Source organism: Phoenix dactylifera, chromosome 2, assembly GCF_051530095.1.
Source record: "Phoenix dactylifera cultivar Ajwa chromosome 2, Ajwa_hap1_PhDact_Kaust_v1.1, whole genome shotgun sequence".
Lineage (NCBI taxonomy): Eukaryota > Viridiplantae > Streptophyta > Magnoliopsida > Arecales > Arecaceae > Phoenix > Phoenix dactylifera.
Window position 1 is genome coordinate 51766946 of NC_143191.1, and position 21350 is coordinate 51788295.

Consider the following 21350-nt stretch of genomic DNA (forward strand, 5'->3'; position numbering starts at 1 on the left):
TATTTTTGACAGTGACGGATTATTGACAGAAATTTCCGTCACCAAATTTAATTTTTAATTCTAAAATATTAAAAAATATTATTTTTGAATAATTATAATTAAAAAAAAGAGTAAAAAGAGGGAATCCAAAATCAAACCCACTGCCCCGCCCAAATCTTTTCAATAGCCCAAATCCCAGTTGGGAAAACCCTTTTTTTTTTGTGCTAAAAACGGGTTTTCATACAGTACGTGTGTGAATACACCCAATAAAGTAAAAAAAGACTAACTCACGAAGAGCCAGTGGCAGCTCCCCCTCCCCCATCCAAAAAGGATACCCTGAATGATGAGCCGCGAAGGCAGCCACCCAGTCGGCTGCCCCATTAGCTTCTCTGAATACATGTTTGGCCTGGATGGCCACCCCAACCCCACACATCGTCCCTATATCCCGAACCAAGGGATGGTCTGGTTGGAAAAACTCTTTTGCCTTCAAAAAAAAAAAAAAAAAAAGAAAAAGAAAAAAAAAAGAAAAAAAAGAAAGAAGAAGAAGAAGAAGAAGAAGAAGAAAGAAAACCCAACTCCAAGGAAAGATCACCGCTCCAAGGAAAGATCACCGCTTCTTTTTCTTTTTGCCTCCAGAAAAAAAAATAAAACCCACTGCCCTGTGCCCTAATATTCCCCGCTCCAAGGAAAGATCACCGCTTCTTAATATTTTCCGATCCAAGGAAAGAAAGATCACCGCTTCCTGATATTCCCCGCTCTTCCTCCCCGCTGCCGTCCGAAGCCAAGATCGCCTCTTCTCGTCTTCCAATCTCTGTAAGTTTTTTTTTTATCTGTTTGATATCTCCGTATAGGTTTAAATCTATTCCTATTTCGTTTCTTCACCGGCTTTTGCTTCGTCCAGCACAATAGGAGATTTCTTTTAATGCCCTAGATCTGAGCATCATTCCTTTCTTTTCTGGTTTTCTTGGATGCTTTGATCCGAGCACGCGACAAGGTAATCCAACGAGGGAGAGAGGGAGGGAGAGAGAGGGGGAGAGGGAGAGAGAGGGGGGAGAGAGAGAGGGAGAGAGAGGCGAAGGAGAGGGAGGGAGGGAGAGAGGTTCCTTGCCTCTTTTCTGTCTGTGACCAAAGGAAAGCAAAGGCCCCATATAAAATGGGAACATGAGCTGGCTACGAGTCTTCCCCCTTGATGGAAGGGAGGTGGAGAGTTTCCTGGCCTGCCGAGAGGCAATTTGGGAAGTTGGGGACAGTAGTTTTGTTTTGGGGAAGAAAGATAGAGGAGGGATTTGGTTGGCTGCAAGAGAAAAGGAGGGAGGGGGTTGAATGGCTGCTGTGCTGTGATGTTGCAGGTGCTGCTTCGGTACTCGCTCGAAGGGGAAATGGTGGGATGGGACTTTTATTAATTAGATGGTGTGAAATTCTCATAATGCCCCTACTTTCTCTCGTAGAGAGGTCCCTTTCCGGCCAAATTCTTTTCTTTAGCTTCCATGGGATAACCTTTTCCTATTGTGCTCTTGCTTGACATGGTAAACAGTATTGCCGCATTATCTCAATTATCTAATCAGTTTTATGGGCCCTTCTTTTAGAGTGATTACCTTTCTATGCTTTCATTTAAGAATTATATTAAACTGAAGAGGTTTATTGTCTATCTTTGTTAGGTTCATGCACATCTTTGCTGAAATAGTGTACTCTATTTTTATATCATTTTATATCATCTTTGCTGAAGAGGCTTATTGTCTATCTTTGTTAGGTTCACTTTCTTCTTGATTGTCATTTGATTTTTAGAGGAACTATGCCATTTGATCGTAATTGGATGTACCACCGACTTTGTGAAAATGGTTACATAAGAGCTGAGTTCTGTGATGGAGTTAAAGGGTTCCTTGAGTTTGCATTTACTCAGTTAGAGTATTGTAGTGGGGATAAGATTAGATGCCCTTGTATAAGATGTGACAACCAGAAATTTCTTGACCGTGATACGATCAATGTTCATCTATTGAGAAAGGGGTTTACACTGGGGTATTCAACATGGTTTGACTTGTGGTTTGAGGCAACTGGTGTCCCAACTCATGGCCATGTCTATGGCTTTAGTCTCCTGGAGGATCTTACTGGAATTATTGGGCAATCATTATCCTCTTCCACCTCTACAAGTCAAGCTCCAGAGTTGTATACGCGTGAAGACCTTCTAGGTATTCTTGAGCACGAAAAGAAAAAATGGCAAGACGAAGTTCTTCAAAAGATGAGAGAAGAGATTGGCTTTGGACCCAGGCATGCAGATCAGGGGAGTAATGGTGATTCTGGTTCTGCTGATCATGCTTCATTGTGATTGCTTTTGCCTTAGATGATAGATCTTTGCATTCGTAGGAGGAATGAAATCTCTGTTGATCTCTATGACATACTTTTGGATTTTGATTTTGATGGATTTAGGACATGTTGATGCCTATTTTGAATGACATGTTAAATGACTTTTGCGTAATGTTGAATGTCTTTGATATTACTGATATTATTATTATTATTATTATTACTATTATTATTATTATTATTATTATGAGCCAATCAATGTACCAAATGTACCAGGTTATTAGAATGTGATTAGTGACCAAATTTGGTTACTGAATTGTTTACCAAGTATTGTGACGAGCAGCCATAAACTTAGTGACAGAATTTTGGTTACTAAAAATTGATTTTGCTCAGTGAGTTGTGACAAATTAGTGACGGTAATCTTGTCACTAGGTTAGTGACGGGATTAATGACAAATTTAGTGACAAAATTTGTGACCATATCTGTGACGACTAAATCTGTCACTGAAGGTTGTCACAGATCAGTGACCAAACTTGTGACCGAATTCTGTGACAAATCAGTGACCAAGTTATCTTCGTCACTAACTCAGGGACTGGTTAGTGACGGAAAATACATAATTTTTTAAATATTTAATTTTTGGATTTGTAACGGCTTTGTGACGGCGGTTCTGTCACGGAGTTTAGTGACGGGAATCGCTGCCGTCACTGAGAATTTAGTGACGCGTGTTTTTGTAACCAATTCAGTGACGGGAGCTCCGGTCACAAATTCCGTATTAGTAACCGGAAACACGGTATAGTGACGGAAATCGCCGTCACTATATGCGTGTTTTCTGGTAGTGAAATAATTTTTCTTACTAGAATATTTTTTTTAAAAAAAGTTGATTTCTAGAAATATGATACCTGAAAAAATAGTTTAGCATGTTTGGTTGACCATAAAAAAATAGTACATTTATGTAAAATATCTATTATACTCTTAATAAAGAAAAAGACCTTATGCATAGATTTTGATGGTTTAAAGATAGTTTTGAAAAGAAAGAAAAAATCTCAATTCTCAACTAGTAAGAAAGTAGCTCTCATATTTCTCATGAATTTTTCTTTTTCGTGAAACATGGAATCTTATTCTCATGAAAATATTACTTTTCCATCTCTCTTGTTTGAAAACTCTAACCAAACAAGAGTTTTTTTATTATTATTTTTCTACTGACCATACATCTTTTTTTTTTGCGAACTAAATAAATCCTTGATGACTTGTTCAAGAATAGGAGCACCTATTTAGGTCTGGATCTATTGCCATTGCATGATGAAATTGTAGAGAGCTGATGGAGGAGGAGTCTGTTTGTGCCAGGGGAGGGGTCCTTTGGGCTTATTGGATGGTGAGAGACGAGCCTTGGGCTGAGTATGTGATACGAGTCCGAGGTTATTGCAGTTCTTTGGGCTCTATATATGATGCTTTTCCGAGGAATTAAACGATTTGGGCTTTATGGCCATGAGGCGGCCTTGTTGCGCGACTTGGGCTAAGGAAGGGGGTCGTTAGTGGACCAGCCCCTTTTTTATAAAGAGAAAAAGGAGCTGGCTACCCTCATTTCTCATGCCACGGATATAGACAAGGCTGTGGGAGGGGTAGGGGTGGGGGGCGGCCTGGCAACACTTGAACCGGACTATTCCCTTCTCTTAATGGGATTGAGGACATATTTGGTTGGGGATAGCTGAACTATGAAATAAGAATGAAAATGAGTAACTCCTGTTCTAGACATTTGGTTTAAAGGAGTTTCATTTCCTTTCCAATTTTAGGAAGTTGGACTCTTAAATAGTAATGGAAACGAGTAACTCCCATTCCAATTATTTGGTTGAGAAGAGCTTTGTTCCCATTTTGATTTTGGGGAGAATGAAAATATCATAATCCTCCAAAACTCAATCCCTACTCTTTTCTAATATTTAAATTCCATTCCGATTCCGGTCACGAACTAAACATGCGGGAGGATATGGCCATTCCAATTCCATTCTAATCTATTTCGATTCTCACTCCAGTCATAAACTAAATATGCCCTAAGAGAAAGAGCCTCATTCGGAATTGCTTTTGGAGGGTAAAAAAACGCTACTTGACGGGTCAAAATGTACCATTTGGAGAGCTAAACATATTTTGTATGATTTTGAGATAGTTTGATAAATATTTTAGTTCATCTAATAATTAAAAAAAGTCCGCTAGAAAAGCTGCAATTTGGAGCTTAGCTCTACTTGAGATGCATTGAAAAGCTATTTTTCATATAGAAGCTCACCCGAGAGATTCGGATTTAAATCAAGACAACGACAATTTTAAAAATTCAATTTAAAATAATTTTCATTTTCATTATTATTTAAACTGGTATTTTTTATTGCCATAATCATACAATTAAGAATTTTGAATTTAGCCTTTTAATGGTGAGGAGGATCTACTTTCATTTGATTGTTTAGATAGATAAACCATAGGAAGAAAGGAGAGCTGAACAAATGCAAATATTAAATAACTAGGAGTTAAATGTTTTGCACAATCTTATTATTATTCTTCTTATGAGTTGTTGATATGTTTATAGGATATTATGCATATAACATGGATGCTTAAAAATATTTGTGAATATTTATGTTGCCTTGTGGATATATGAAAAATTCTATTGGCATTTTGTATTTGGGTAAATAAAGTCAAATATTTATGTTACCACTAAAGTTAAAAACTATGAAATTATTTATTACTTGGTTGTTGCCTCAAAAATAAATACACTATTTATTATATTATTTAGACTAAATTACAAAATTAAGTTATAGATTAACAACACTTTACTATCACTTTAGGATAGTACAATATCATATATTATATTAATTTTATTATATTATTATTATATAATTATATACTAATTTCATTACAATAGTAGCATATTATTATATTATAACTATATAAAAATATTGTTATATTTTTATAATAAATATAAAATTTATTGTTATATTATTTAGATTAAATATTAAAATAATAGTTTCTATATTAAGAATTTTAATAGTACATGTACTTAGATAAAACACTCCACAACATCCTTTATTACCATTTCCGACTATTAAAAATTCTTTTTTCCCATCTAGTCATCAAGTAATCACTAAAAGCTCTTTAGTAATATGCTTATCAAACGGAGATTGCGGAAGGGGCGATTTGCTAAGCGAACGGAGATCGAAGTGGAGGTCGATTGTGTCTACTCCGCCTCGACCGCGGCCGCTCATGGTGGACCATAGTTACAGCATTGTGCCATCCTTCTGATCTCCACGATCTCGGGCTAGAGCCTGGAGCTCTGTTATAAGATTTATTGATGCTTTTGGCTTTTAGGTACTCTCTTTCTCTTCTTCTCTCGCTCTCGGCCGTATTAAGGGTCCCTCTGCAACGGGCCTAAATTGGGCTTTATCTAGGCTCAGGCTTGGTCCGGTCCTAATCTGATCGGTCCGAAAAATAAATTGGCTGTGTAATTAAATCCGAACCGTCTCAATTTTTTTTTCCCGAAGTTGGCTTATCCCGGTGGGCTTCGGGCTGGCCCAAGCCCATTTTAACGGGGCACGCGAGCCCGGGAATACCTAATCCTGACCCAATCGGCCTAGGTTTTGTACGGGACCCGCTGGGATGGTCCCTCTGAGACGGCTGTTTCGCCCTTTCTCTCCTCTCTTCCGCATCTCATTCTCCTCTCGTTCTCTCTCATCTCCGGCGGTAATCGACCTCAGGCTGCCCGTCTCCGCCTTCAGACAACCCCCGTCCCCATCGACTCCGTTCTCTCTCTGCATTCCGGCGGCGCTCCACCTCCCGCGACTGTACCACCGGCTGGAGTAGCCCCTTTGGTCGTCACCGCCTCCGATTAACGCCGCTTTTCGTCTCCTACTTTATCCAGTTCGCCCCCTTTATGCTCTTTTCAAGGTGCAATATAATCTGTTGAATGCTATATGCTGCCTAATACTTGTATCTCTTTCATGCCATGCAATTGTTTGTTGTTTTGTTCCAATGAAGAATTCAGAATGATTTTACTGCATTATATATCTGATGCTGTTTGTCTTTGTTATACATTTGATTTTGGGTCTCCAGAATGAGTTGGACCTTTCTGTTTGGAAAAAGTTATCAGTTTTAATTATACATGCAAGGTATCGGCCCAAGTGCATGTATATAAGGCATTACCTATTGTTTCACCTTTGTGCTCCGTTTGTTAAGATAGGATTTGGATCGGTAATACGCTGGGAATTGTGAGCTTTTAATTTATATGAACTAGAGCTAGCCTCAACCTGTTACTGTTAGACTTTAACAAAGCAATATTTTCAAAAGATTTAGCTCCTAGATGTATTTTATCTATCCCTTCCTGCTTGATCCTAAGCGATACGGAATATTTTCATGTCCAACACTATATATGGCTTCCATTATTTGTATAGAAATTTGGTTTAGAAACTACAACGAAGCGTTTCTCTCATTGTTATGATGCTTTAGTAGAGTCTGCCAGTGCTTTTCTCTTTTATGTATTTGTTATATACTGGTACTAGAGGGGCATTTTTGTGTCTTTCTGAGAGGAAGATGATGTTAAAAACAATATATTTTCTGATCAGACTTCTCTGACTTGGAAACTATAACATAATTTTGATGAGTAAAGCAGAAAGTTTCACATCACTGGAGAAACTGAAACTCATGATTGTGGAGACAAGATGTTGGTTTTCTGGGGTAGCTGGTTGGCAACCAAAGACATAATTTTATAATTCAAGAAAGCTTTTCCATCTAACAAGAATTTTATCCTAATGAAAAACAAATTCTCTTATGGAAACTTTTCTATATAATTGTTAGTTCAATTAAATTCTTGGTTTAAGGATTTAGGCATTTTATTGTCATGTAACTAGCTCTGACTTGCTGTTGCCTAAGATGTGGATGAAAGAAATTTGGGAGAAATAATAACACTACATACGGAAGAAAAGATAATCACATATAATACGGACTAACCTCCAGCCATAGTTGTTTAAGCCAATTAGAGAACCAAGAGATTAGTTGGATAAAATCCCAGCAAACCTCACAACCCTCACTGTCTATATGGAGAGTAAAGGATAGAGTTTTCAGCCTAGTCTATTTCCCATAAGTATGTGACCTGATGGATAATCACAGGCAATTTTATAGATAGGCCAAAACCCATATCCACATGAATATCTCACCCACTTTCCTTCCATCAAGGAAGTGGAGATACCCACTCAACGTTAACTAGCCCTCAACGTTAACATGATCTGATTGAGTGGTTACAAGCAGTTACATTAAAATCTCAACTCCCAGATATGATTTTTTGAATAAAATAATATATTACATAATTATAATAATTTAAAAACTAGATGTGGCATGTGGGCCACCTTAAGTCTCCTACATGGAGACGTATGCTTACATTCTCCCACTTGGCTCTCATGGCACATCTAAAAGACTGTATGGGTTGAGAAATTCAAAAACTGAATATGGCCACCAATTACAAACTGCTCAAAATTTATTCTTAATTAGAAAGATAAAACACATGAATCATGGCGATTATGTCTCCACTTAGTAAACATTTCCTTCCATGTATTACAATGTTTTATTCACTCTAAATAAGATTTTAATGTGGTAATTCTTTATGAATGACTTCCAATAAGTCACTCGGGGTCCAAATGTCCCAATGGACAATATTAAGAGCAAAATTATATGTGCACAAATAAAATTACTTTTATTGACAATAAGCAAGTAAGACGAAAACAAGAAATTAAGCATCAAATGATCCAAGTAATCCCATGCTCTCTACATGTTGTGTATACACATTTATTTAGAGTCCTTTTGTCATAGGATCTGCAATCATTAAGTCTGTACTTATATGCTCAATGGCCACTTCTTGTTTCTTTACTCTTTTTCTGACAGCTAGATACTTTATGTCAATATATTTGCTTCGGCTTCCACTTTTGTTATTCTTTGAGAAGAAAACCGCTGTCGAGTTGTCACAGTAAATCCTCAATGGCTTTGATATTGAATCCACAACTTGAAGCCTTGTGATAAATTCCGTAACCATTTCGCCTGTGAAATTGTTTCAAAGCACGCTATAAACTCTTCCTCCATGGTAGACGATGCAACTATTGTCTGTTTGGCGCTCTTCCACGATATAGCACCTCCAGCTAGCATAAAGACATATCTTGAAGTGGATTTTCTAGAATCTTGACATCCAGCAAAATTTGAATCTGAATATCCAACCACTTCTAGATTGTCTACATGCTTGTAAGTGAGCATGCGATTCTTGGTTCCTTGTAGATATCTCATAACCTTTTTGGCAGCCTTCCAATGATCCATTCTTAGATTACTTTGATATCTGCCTAGTATTCCCACAGCAAATGCTATGTCAGGTCTTGTACGGACTTGTGCATGCATCAAACTGCCAGCTGCTGATGCATAAGGAATGCTTTCCGTCTCTTTCTTTTCCAAGGCATTTTTTGGACATTGACTTACACTGAATTTATCACCTCTCAGTATGGGCGCTGCATTCGGTTTGCATTCATTCATTTTGAATTTCTTCAGAACTCTTTCAATGTAGGCTTTATAAGACAATCCTAATGTCTTTTGAGACCTGTCTCTGTGAATCTCTATGCCAATGACATAAGAAGCTTCATCCATATCCTTCATTTCAAAGTTCTTAGAAAGAAACTCTTTAGTATCATGCAACAATGCCCAATCATTGGTTGCAAGCAAGATATCGTCAACATACAGAACTGAGAAAATAAACTTGCTCCCACTAATCTTGAGGTATATGCAATTATCCACGATGTTCTCTGTAAAGCCATATGAAGTGATAACATCATGAAATTTTAAATACCACTGTCGGGATGCTTGCTTTAGTCCATATATAGACTTCTTTAACTTGCAAACCAAATGATTACCTTGATCAGAACAAAATCCTTTTGGTTGTTTCATGTATACCTCTTCTTCAAGATCTCCATTCAGAAAAGCTGTTTTCACATCCATCTGATGTAGCTCTAAATCAAAATGAGCTACTAGTGCCATGATTATTCTGAATTAGTCTTTCTTAGAAACTGGGGAGAAAGTGTTATGGTAATCAATGCCTTCTTTATGTGTAAAACTCTTGGCTACCAGTCTGGCTTTATATCTTTCAGTGTTACCATTTGAGTCTTTCTTAGTTTTGTAGACCCATTTGCGGCTTACAGCTTTATTTCCCTAAGGTAACTCAACAATATCCCAGACTTGGTTTTTAGCCATAGAGTCCATTTCTGCCTTCATGGCATCATACCAAACCTTTGAATCTTCCCTACTCATGGCTTGTGAAAATGAGATGGGATCATCCTTGGGTCCAACATCAAAGTCAGACTCCATTAGGTACACAAGGTAGTCACCAGAAATGGCAGATCTTCTTACCCTTGAAGATCTCCTCATACCTTCAGTCTCACCCATACCAAGTGGGTGTTGAACTTCAGGCTCTATGTTGACTTGTTCCTTTTGAGGTAGAGGTGGTGGTGGTGGTTGTTCCTCCAAAAAATCAAGTTGATTTTCTTGGAAGATAACCAACTTACTTTTGTCCATGGATATAGTATCTTGATTCCGTGCTTCCTCCCACTCCATCTTTCGAGTAATGGTACTCCCACTAGTGTCAACATTTTCAATGAACTTTGCATTTCTGGCTTCAACAATTCTAGGTGTGTGTGAGGGACAATAAAATTTATAGCCCTTAGATTTTTCTGCATAGCCAATGAAATATCCACTGACTGTTCTGGGGTCCAATTTCTTTAAATGTGGGTTATATATCTTGACCTCAACTGGACAACCCCATATGTGCAAATGTCTCAAACTTGGTTTCCACCCTTTCCATAGCTCAAACGGCGTTTTGGGAACCGCTTTAGATGGAACTCTGTTTTTGAGACATACACTGCAGTTTTTAAGGCCTCACTCCACAAAAGCAAAGGAAGATCATTGTTTCTCAACATACTTCTTACCATATCCATGAGGGTACGGTTTCTCCTTTTAGCAACACCATTTTGGTGAGGTGATCTCGGCATAGTATATTGGGCAATGATACCCTCTTCTCTAAGCAAATCTACGAATGGACCCAGTCTTTGCCCTGACTCTGTGTATCGTCCATAATATTCACCACCCCTATCTGATCTGATAATCTTAATTTTTCTTTCTAACTGTTTCTCTACTTCCTTCTTATATGTTTTAAAAGCATCTAGTGCTTCAGCTTTATCAAACAGAAGGTAGAGATATATATAGCATGTATGGTCATCAATGAATGAGATAAAATATTTCTGACCATTTAGACAAAGGGTACTGAATGGACCACAAATGTCAGTGTGTATGATCCTAAGTACTTCATTATTCCTCTTGGCACCTTTACTGGTCTTGTTGGTTTGCTTTCCCTTTATGCAATCCACACAAGTACCAAAGTCAGAAAAGTCTAGAGCCTTGAGTACTCCATCATTAACCAACCTTTTCATTCTCTCTTTGGAGATATGACCTAATCTCCGATGCCACAATGTAGAGGATGACTCATCAACAATGGTACGTTTAGTACCAACATCATGCATGTTTAGGAGACTTTGCTCATAGGCAGGATCTAAGTTCAATTTATACAAACCATTAACTAAAGTCCCAAACCCTATGGCAAAAGAATTTTTAGATAAAAGGAGTTTGAGCCAATAAAATTAAATTCATAACCAAATAGTGCCAACCTAGATACAGAGGCCAAATTTCTAGAAAATGAAGGAACATAAAAAATATTTACAAGGTCCAAAACATAGCCATTTTCTAAAATAAGTCTAAAAGTCCCCACAGCCTCGACGTGCGAACACATCCCATTTCCTGAATAGATGCCTTGTTCACTTCCCATCGGCTTCCTTAGGTTGAGAAAGCCCTGCATGATATTGACAACATGAATTGTGGTTCCTGAATCAATCCACCATGTATTATGATGCGCGCTAATGAAATTAGATTCATAACACACAAGAGCATTGAGACTACCTTTTTTTTCAAGCCATTGCTTGTATTTCAGACAATCTTTCTTTTGGTGCCCCTTTTTCTTGCAGAAGAAGCATGCATCCTTATGGCCACATCGCTTGAATGACGCTTTCCCATTCTTCTTCCATTGCTTAGTATCAGCACCTTTGCCTTTCTTTCCTTGCCCCCTTTAATGAGTGACAAAATTAGCACTCTCTAGATATTCATGCTTCAACCTCTCCTCTTCTTGCACACACATAGTCAGAAGTTCATTAACGGACCATTTTTCCTTATGTGTGTTGTATGATATTTTAAATGGTCCATATTCTGCAGGGAGAGAGTTGAGCATGAAATGAACAAGAAAAGACTCTGAAATCTCAATCTCTAGGGACTTGAGTTGGGCTGCAATGTCCCTCATCTCCATTATGTGCTCACGCACACTCCTAGATTTGGGATGTTTCATCATTGACAACTTGTTCAGAAGGGTGTTAGCCAATGCCTTGTCAGAACTAACAAATTGCTCTTCAATGGCCTTTATGTAGTCCTTTACCTTATCACACTGTGGAATAGAGCCTCTAATGCTCTTGCTAACATATGCCTTGATGAGCATTAGGCTTAAACGATTGGATCGCTCCCATCGCTCATAGCCCATCCTTTCCACAGCGGGACTTGATTCCGTGGGCACAGCTGGCTCATCCACACGGAGTGCTAAATCAAGGTCCATACACCCTAATGTCAAAAGGATTGTCTTTCGAGTCCGAAAATTTTTCACTATTCAAGGTTGGAATATGAGAGTCATTGTTCAAAAAAGAATTAGCAGCAACTGCAATAACCAAGAATAAAATTAATGCTTTGAAACAATAACTGTAATTTGAATCAACCAATGTCAAATTCAATAGCAAAATCTAAACCTTCCTATGGGTAGAGGCTGCAAAATGCATTAGATTTGCGTATAGCTTTTATAATAAGACTAATGGTTTTTTTTTTAAGTACTTTTAAAAAAAAGGAATGCTACACCTGTGGGTATTTAGTATTCCCTTTCTTAATATTTAAGCCACTATCTTATTCCAATTAAATCACCCAAATGATCACCTCCCTATGGGGCCAAGTAACCACTTACTATGACTTAATTGCAATATGGATTGCCATTAGTGTAAATATCATGCAACATCTAGGTGTCATAAGATGCTGTGGCTAGTCTTAATACACAATGATGTTCATGTCCTTAATATGGCCTTATCCAATATTTCAAAAATCTTTTATGCTTATGCAGTCATTTAAAATATGTTGATGCGCAATAAAACCATACATCTCAAATAATCCGAAGTGCATAGTTTATCATGGCGTGTGCAACAGAATATGAGCAAGACTATGACAATAGTCCTATAGGATATTTGTATAACCCTTTTGCACACAGTACCGAAGGCACACTAAAAATCTAGCAAAGTGAAGCCACATAAGCATGGAGATATAAAATGCACACGTCCGCAAAATAAGAGCAAATGTCAATCTCATCTACATTTATTTCTCTTAAACATAATGCAATGAATTCGGCACTTTGAACTACGCATAGCACCAACACACCAAGCAAGCAGATAAGTAATCGGTGTGTACAAATATTTATATTGCAGACTTCAAAATGAACTTAATGCTGCTATCAACACATACATGCAATAATAGTTGCCGTGAAATTCATCATGTATTGGAGTCCACATCATATTTAGCTTCTTAAAATTCAAGTGCCAATAGACTATGTGTTGATATGTGATAATGACTCTCACATATAATCTTCAGATATCATTCTAGCATAGTCAATTTCAAATTCGAAGCCTTTAATTTATTAAACATGTTGACAAGCTTATAGGCATATGGAAATTGATAAATGTCTTAGTATTGCAACATCTATCCAACTAATATTTCTAAAACAAGTCGATGTTGTATTTGAACTTTGCTTCTCTAAAGTTTTGATATCACCAGAATGTTAGCCCTCAAGGACTTCGCCTAAAACCAGATTTCTTTAACACAGCAAAATTCAAATTGAACAGATAATCATAAATAGAAGAATAGATAATCATGAATATGTGTATTTGATGCAAGCTGAAATACACCTCTCTAATACATGAATAGATAATCACGGTAAAGTGCAATCAAACTCAAAATTCACGGTATTCACCGATAAATCATGACACTGGCTAATATCATAAGTTTATCTCAATTTAAAGATAGAGTTGATAACTAATTTAAAGTACTACAACTCTATCATTACATGTAAAAGAATATAGGTGTCAATAAACTTGCAAGTCATATCAAATGAAACACAGTAAACGGAGGCAAATCAGTGATAATTTTTATAAGCTAGCTCTCAGATAACAAGACCACAAATTTCTATTAGAAGGATAAACATGCTGGGCCATAATAGAAATCACAGATGCCTTTGTTTAATAGATTGCAAGAAGTAAAAATTGTTTGATTCTATCACCCTATCCAACAATTGATAAACGCTTGCAGGTACTTTCAAATTTTATCCACCCTTTGACTAAACAACATAGCATAGAAGCAGGCTCTGATACCAATAATGAAAGAAATTTGGGAGAAATAATAACACTACATACGGAAGAAAAGATAATCACATATAATACGGACTGACCTCCCGCCATAGTTGTTTAAGCCAATTAGAGAACCAAGAGATTAGTTGGATAAAATCCCAGCAAACCTCACAACCCTCACTGTCTATATGGAGAGTAAAGGATAGAGTTTTCAGCCTAGTCTATTTCTCATAAGTATGTGACCTGATGGATAATCACAGGCAATTTTATAGACAGGCCAAGACCCATATCCACCTGAATATCTCACCCACTTTCCTTCCATCAAGGAAGTGGGAATACCCACTCAACGTTAACTAGCCCTCAACATTAACATGATCTGATTGAGTGGTTACAAGCAGTTACGTTAAAATCTCAACTCCCAGATATGATTTTTTGAATAAAATAATACTATTACATAATTATAATAATTTAAAAACTAGATGTGGCATGTGGGCCATCTTAAGTCTCCTACATGGAGACGTATGCTTACAGTGGAGGCTCCCAATTTTTTAACCTGTGGTAGAAGTTCAAATAAGCCTTTAGTTGGTTTTGGCTTCAACTCTTAAGTATTTTTCCTTGTCTCTATTGAGCAAGTTGTAGAATCATATGAAGGATAACTGCTTCTTGTTGGGACGAGCCACTAAGATTGACAAGCCTAGGTGGGAAGGGAGATTAGAGAATCTCATAGTCAAACTAAATTGGTTTTTTGTTGAGAATTATACCGAAAGCTGGGTTGTTTTGAGTTCAGTAAGGTCTAGTATAAGGTAGTAGGTTTGTGGTTGTTCGTCATGTTCTATGTTAATGGGTGGTGTGCTTGTAGGTGTTGCCGGTGGAAATCATTTTAATATTGCCAAATTCCAAGAAAGTCACTTTGTGTATTGATTATTGGATTAAGTATAAAATTATAGATCAAGATGCTGAATTTTTGTAGAGTTTAGGTTTTGTTTGGGTTTCTAAGTCCATTTGAAGCCACTTATGCAATGATAAGCTTGTTATATCAGAGGTTCTTTTTCTTTTTTTGGTGATCCTTTTTGCGAGATCACTTTATCTCTCTGGGAATGGTGAAAGATTTATTAACCAATGAATTGGTTTGACAGGCTTCTCTATTTAAAAAGCTGTTATAATTGTAATTTTTACTTCTTTTTTTGACAATAAATTTGTTGGGTATTTGGTCTGATTCTTTGACTAAATATGGTTAGATACATCCTATATGCTTCGGCAGGATAAAACATTTCAAATCATTATAATGCCGTTATAGTACAGGTTTCCTTTCAAATTGGTCCAACATATGTTAGTTTCTTTTCTTTGATTAAGTTGTGCCTGCATGTTAGGAACCACCAGTGCTTGAAGTTGTTTTCCATCTAAATTACTATAAGCTTGGATAGAATGTCATTTCCTCCTGTTTCTCCCCAAAGATATCTTATAAAACATGATCTCATAGTCACCTCACTTCCTCACTCATATGGTCCATAAGTGAGAATTTAATATTTTTATGAATGAAGTTTTGGTGAAAGTTATGCATGATTTTTATGAATGAAAGTTTGGTGAAAGTTATACATGGGTAGTCTCTCAAAAAATCTAATCCTAAAATCCTTCCTAACCTCTCACATTAATATTCTTGGCCTTGCATGCCATATGATATTCTAACATTGCCTCATGACTTCAATCATCATTTTGAAAAGACTCGCGCTCACCTCTTGACAAATGCCTTAAGTCTCATGGATGAAACTATATGTTAAATAGGGGATCTATATGCATCGCCTGGGTGTTCAATGTGTGATGCATGCTTTTCTTCTTACTTTACGCCTCTTTAAGGGCGTGCAGATTAGATTTTCCTTGTAAAAAACATTTAATCTCTTCGATGAGGCTATAGCAGGGAGGCATAAGCATCGCAAGCTGGTTCATGTGTGACACATGTGACATGACATGCACCTTAGTCTAATCCTTTTATAGAAGGCATGCATGTGAGAAAGTCATTCACATATCTTTTGATTTCATTGTGTTTATACTCATGTACCAAACTTTGGGTGTGGTATGATACATCATATGTCACTGTGAAAAATTTGAACTCTAAACAAATGCCAAACATGGAGATATTGAAACAAGAAGCCACCTTTGTTATATGTGCTTTGGCTTGTGCATTTTGGTTAATGAAATATGAGATATTTACAAAAGTTAAAGATGATGGCATGTTCCAAACATAACACTCGTACCCTTTCACCATACTTTATTTCACATAATTTTGTGCAGTACACTACTCTTGGATAAAAAGAAAAAATGTGTGAAGCTTACACCTTATGTCTTCAGGCTTGCACATTACCCTTTCAGCAGTTTAATTGCATGAGCTTATACTTCCACCTATAAATCATTGTTCTATGCAATTACCTCTCCTTTTGTGATATCTTATAACAAATCTTGACGTGCATTTTCCTTATTACCTAGTATCCAGTGAACTATTCCAGTAGGACCCTAGTCATGTCCTTAGCTTTCTCAACCTAAGGCTTCATTGTTTTTAATTAAAGAAAACTATGTACCAACCACTTCTCAGCATTCTATTTCTACCAAACAGAAACTTGATCATGAACATACTTTAGGTCTAAGTTGGGAATTGTCTCTCCAAAGAAAATCATCCAACTTTTCCTCCCTTCTTATCTAATTTCTCCACCACATAGTCTCGACCAAGGTTCGCCGTACCGGTACCGAACCCCGTACCGGTGCCGCACTAGCATAAGCGTACCGATACCGGTATCGGTACGCCAGTGTCGGTACGCCTGACGTACCGCGTACCGTACCGTACCAACACTCGGTACGCTTATGCTAGTGCGGCACCGGTATGGGGTTCGGTACCGGTACGGGGTTCGGTACCAGTACGGCGAACCTTGGTCTCGACCATGGAAAATTAAGTCCAACCAAGGCGACTCGAAGTATTTGATTGCTAGTTTGTCACAAGGTTCTTAAATACCAAGATATCAATTATCTCAATGAGTGATAAAGGCTGAGGATCCGATATCTCGGTTTATCTCAGTCAATATTGATAGGTGGGGAAATTCTTAGGGAACGGATATTTTTCGAGATCTTGGCCGATATTTTAGGACCAAGATGTCTATATTCTGGTTGATATATTTAATCCGAGATTCAACCATCCGAGCAATAATTTTGAGATTTGTTATTTTAAAAAAAACTTATTTAAGAAATAAAGAATGAAAAATATTGGTTGATATGAATACTGTACTGGCCAATATCTCGGGTTTGCCAATTTATATCAGCTGAGATTTTCATATATGTCATACTGGGGCAGGTGCTTGACACTGTTACAAACAAAGATCTTGGCCAAGCTGAAAACCTTGGTTTATTAATCATGCAGGCCCAAGCCCAAAGTTAAGTCTTTTGTCATCCACACCGATGCCACCAATCCACTCCGACTCATTGTGATGCTCAAAATCTATTTGCCATGCAAGCAAAAGTAGAAAAAAAAATAAAAATATGCAAATCACGTGCTTTTAGGGCTTTTTGGAATTTCCCAGAAACTCATTACCACTTGCTTCTTGACATATCCCTTTTTTTGGCCCAGCTATTCCCTTATCAATTAGTTTTCATTTTATTTTTCTTATACTCTTCCTGTATTGTTGCTTATGCAATTTAATTTCATCTAGCGAGCTGTCAAGCACAAGATTTTAAATTTCCATAGCCTAATAAAAAAAAAGAATAATAAAAAGAAAACAAGACTTTATATCGGGAACTTCTTGTATTTTCAGAGCACCATAATAAAGGTAAAGAGTGATGGTGAAACATAATCCCATGTTGGCATACTCTTCTCTTATAATTTAATGCTTGCTAGTTACCAACAAATTCTTTCCCTATGCTTATTCGTTTATCCAGTTCTAGAGCTACCTTCTTTTATCTTTCTTGTGTGATTTTGCCATCTTGATGGAATGCTACATGAATCCTGTATAATATCATGTCGTATCGTATTGTTGGAAGTATGTTGGTTTGCAAGCATGAAAATGAGGTACTATCATTAATATAACATGATATCAAGTACCCACCAAAACAAAGTGAACTTCTTGCTCCTCTACTGCAGTTTTTTCATCTGTGGAAGTTCATTATTTACGCTTCTTTGTCTCATCATTTTTTTTTCTATATCCTGTGAAAGGTTGAAGAATAAGCTTCTACCATGCTTTTTATTGACAAAAATTCGATCCAAAGGACACACTATGATGTTTTGTCAGTGAGGGAGGATGCGAGCTATGATGAAATCCGAGTGGGTTACAGGGCTGCTGTCCTTAGTTCTCATCCTGATAAATTGCATGGGACACTAGATGAATCGGATCTTCGACCCAAACAAGAAGAAAATTTCCTCAATGTGCAGAAGGCATGGGAAGTTCTTTCTGATTCCAAGTCCAGAGCAAACTATGATAGGGAGCTGCAAGCTTCCAGGCAGGTTGTGGAGGTTGTGGATGATGAAGTCAAATTGGGGGACATGGCAATGGAGACTCTAGGTGATGTTCAAGAGTTCTTCCATCAGTGCAGGTGTGGTGATTATTTCTTGATCACGTCATTGGAGCTTGGGGAGATGGGCATCTCATTGCATGAAAATGGAGTAGAAATACAGACATCTGCTGAACTGTCACCATCCTCAGTACTTCTACCCTGTGGTTCTTGTTCGCTTAAAATCCGTCTTCTTATAGATGCGAGCCGTTGAGTTTTTTGTGTGCTGCCTTCAGTTGTTTGTGGTGTCCGCAAATGGGATCTCAAAGTTTTGACTAGGAACGGTTCCTACTCAAATTTGACAGTTGATGTACTTATACTTGCTGCTATAAGTTCTTGTTGTATTTTTAAGTACCGTGGATTCAAGCTTCAAGATCCGGACCGATTCATTTGGGGAGTGGGACAGTAGTTTTGTGCGACGACCAACTTGCGACAAAGTCTAGCACTGTCAGTTCCAAAGATGTTTCTGAGCTGGCTTTTGTTAAGGCCTGTATTTATCCACCTTCTCTTCTGTTGCTTCTTGTATCCTCTTTAGGGTTTCCTCAAGAACATTAATTAAAAATCGGTAAATGATAGAGTAACAGATATAATTTTATTTGGGTACGCTGCAAGCCTTCTAAAGAGAGGTGTCATAATCTCTATTTTCCCTCTTATCTCTAGATGCTCTTTTGGCAAATTATGAAATATTTTCCACTTGTTCAGTGCCAAGCAATATCCGCTTTCTCTGTCTGCTGTCCATATATTCAGAAGCCAAACCTCAGCTACCAGTTCTGAACAAAAAAGCAAAAAAAGCTCAGCTGCAAAGCTCGGTTGCTTGTGCATTTGATCTGGAAAAGGAAAGGAGTGCCAACATTTTCTAACAGAAATATCTAGATAAATGATTATGTTGTTATGCCTTTGATTACAAATAACGCAAGTTAGTGATTACAAAAAAGGCATTCATGTTGGTAAACATCCCAGGAAGATACATCAACATGTCATGATTTCATCGTTCTCATAGTAGAGTATGGGCTTGTGGTGTTACCATGGACTGTTCTCATCCCAGCAACTTTGCTTTTGCTAGTTTGGTTGCCACTCATTGCATGGTTCTGCTAAACAGGTTGCACATTAGGTACTAAGCTCTCATATTGTTTTTCATGATTTGAGTTGGTTCCTTTTTTTTTGGTGTGTGTTACCTAGCTTGGACCAGCTCTTTTATGGATTGATTTCAAGTACTCTTTGTGCTAATTATTTCCATGCAAGTTCATTTTTATGAACTAATCTATGTAAGCTCAATTGGACTTGGACAGCAGTCACCAACCTAGATTTGACTTGATTTTAGTGCCTAAACTTTGGACTCAATCCAGTTCAACTGACAGGAAAAGCAGGTCAAGCATGAAACCACTTATTCTGTTTTAAGGTTATACAGTGAAATGTTAATGGTAACAAAATTCTATTCTAATAATTAACTTGATCTTATTAAAAAAACAATTAACTAGATGGCTCTAGCTTTGAAAACTAGCATAGCTGCACTGATTTTGTGAAAAATCAATCAATGTTCATCTTCTGATATGTATTGTTGATGATAATTGAAAATGCTATGAAAGTCGGTATGCATGGAGCTAGAATGGCAATTTTCAATTAAAACAACTCTAGCTATATTTGGATGCAACAGGAAACAAGTGTCTCAAAATCTTCTCACCTGCTACAAACTAAAGCTATAACTGTCCAGATCCTAGGTAGGGCTGCAACATCGTTTTCCTTTTAAAGTTGAAGTTGCATGCAAAATATACCATTAAGTACATGCAATGCACATGAGAGTGGCAAGAGGAGCAACCAAATTCTTAATTTCTATTTCTTTCTTTGACCCTCTGCAATGAGACTTCTCAACACAGTATACCAATTTCCTGAGAACTGGACTCTTGTTGCCTTCCTAAGATGAGAATCTGAGATAGGAATTTCTCATGTAATTATAGGGATGGTTAAACATTATCAAAAATCAAAATAGCACAGATGATCACAGGGACACTTGCTTTACAAATGGTAAGACATTTATGCTTATACAAAACCAAGTGCATAAACTTCTATTTAAAGTAATCAGACTTCAAATGCTTTAACTCATGCAGTCAACACACACCTAAATAGATCGAGAGCAATGCAATAAAATGCATTTGAGATCTTTTGGTTGCCGTTTACTTCATCTTGAGATTCATGCTAAATTCATCATTTAGTGTGCCATGCTTTATCACTAGCGCAGATCGTCCGTTCTTCCAAATATAGTGAAAGTAGATTGGATAATGTCCATTCGGATCTATTTTTGTATTCGAAACTATCCAAATATGGATAAAAATTTAAATATAAAAAATAGATATAAATATAGATAGCCAATTGTCCGATCCATTTTCAAATATCCTTATTTAGTTTTATATAATATCAATGAACTTTTAAAAATTATATATAACAACGTTAATATGTTATTAACTTAATTTACCATCCACTTAATAATATTTTTGATTGCCTTGTCACAAGTTTAATTATCTGATTTATATTCATATTTGTATCCATATTTTTAGTATCTAATTTGTATATGTATCTATTTAAAATAGATATAAATATAAATTTTTAGATCTAATAAATATTTATATTTATATATTTATTAAATAAAATAAATATAGATATTGATGTTTTTGGCATTTCATTGAGTTTCTAACATGAGGCAGATGCTCCTCAGAAACAACATAACGAAAACAGGTGACCCCACGAAGCGCCACGCGTTGGGTAGACGCTCCCCCTCTACTAGAGGTGATCACGGGCCTTCTGGCCCGCCCGGCCCGCCCAGCCCGGCCCAAAATTTTTCAGGCTTGGGCATTGAAAAAGAGCCCATTGGTCGGGCCTGGGCAGGAAAAACGGCCCGATCAAAAAAATCGGGCTGGGCCTGGAAATTTTTAAAAATGGCCCGGTTCAGTCCGGCCCGACTATAAAATAGTAAAATATAATATATTAAAAAACATTAAGAAAAAAAACTAAAGCCCTAATTCC

The 21350-nt window shown here is 37.1% G+C and overlaps 2 protein-coding genes across 3 annotated transcripts; one reads left to right on the forward strand and one right to left on the reverse strand.

Annotated features, from left to right (window-relative positions):
* The first annotated feature begins 523 nt into the window (after positions 1–523).
* LOC120108389 (uncharacterized) lies at positions 524–18929 on the forward strand. 2 transcript variants are annotated; one of them, XM_089929166.1, is made up of 2 exons: positions 524–792; positions 17998–18929. In XM_089929166.1, exon 2 carries the CDS (start codon positions 18019–18021, stop codon positions 18544–18546), a length of 528 nt encoding a protein of 175 aa, XP_089785292.1. In that variant the 5' UTR covers positions 524–792; positions 17998–18018; the 3' UTR covers positions 18547–18929. The 2 variants fall into 2 exon arrangements, with proteins under 2 accessions (XP_089785292.1, XP_089785293.1); XM_089929167.1 differs by lacking the exon at positions 524–792 and adding an exon at positions 5246–6198.
* LOC148714900 (uncharacterized) lies at positions 11450–11983 on the reverse strand. Its single transcript, XM_088714726.2, has one exon. The coding sequence runs from the start codon at positions 11981–11983 to the stop codon at positions 11450–11452; it is 534 nt and encodes a 177-aa protein (XP_088570852.2).
* Positions 18930–21350: the final 2421 nt, after the last annotated feature.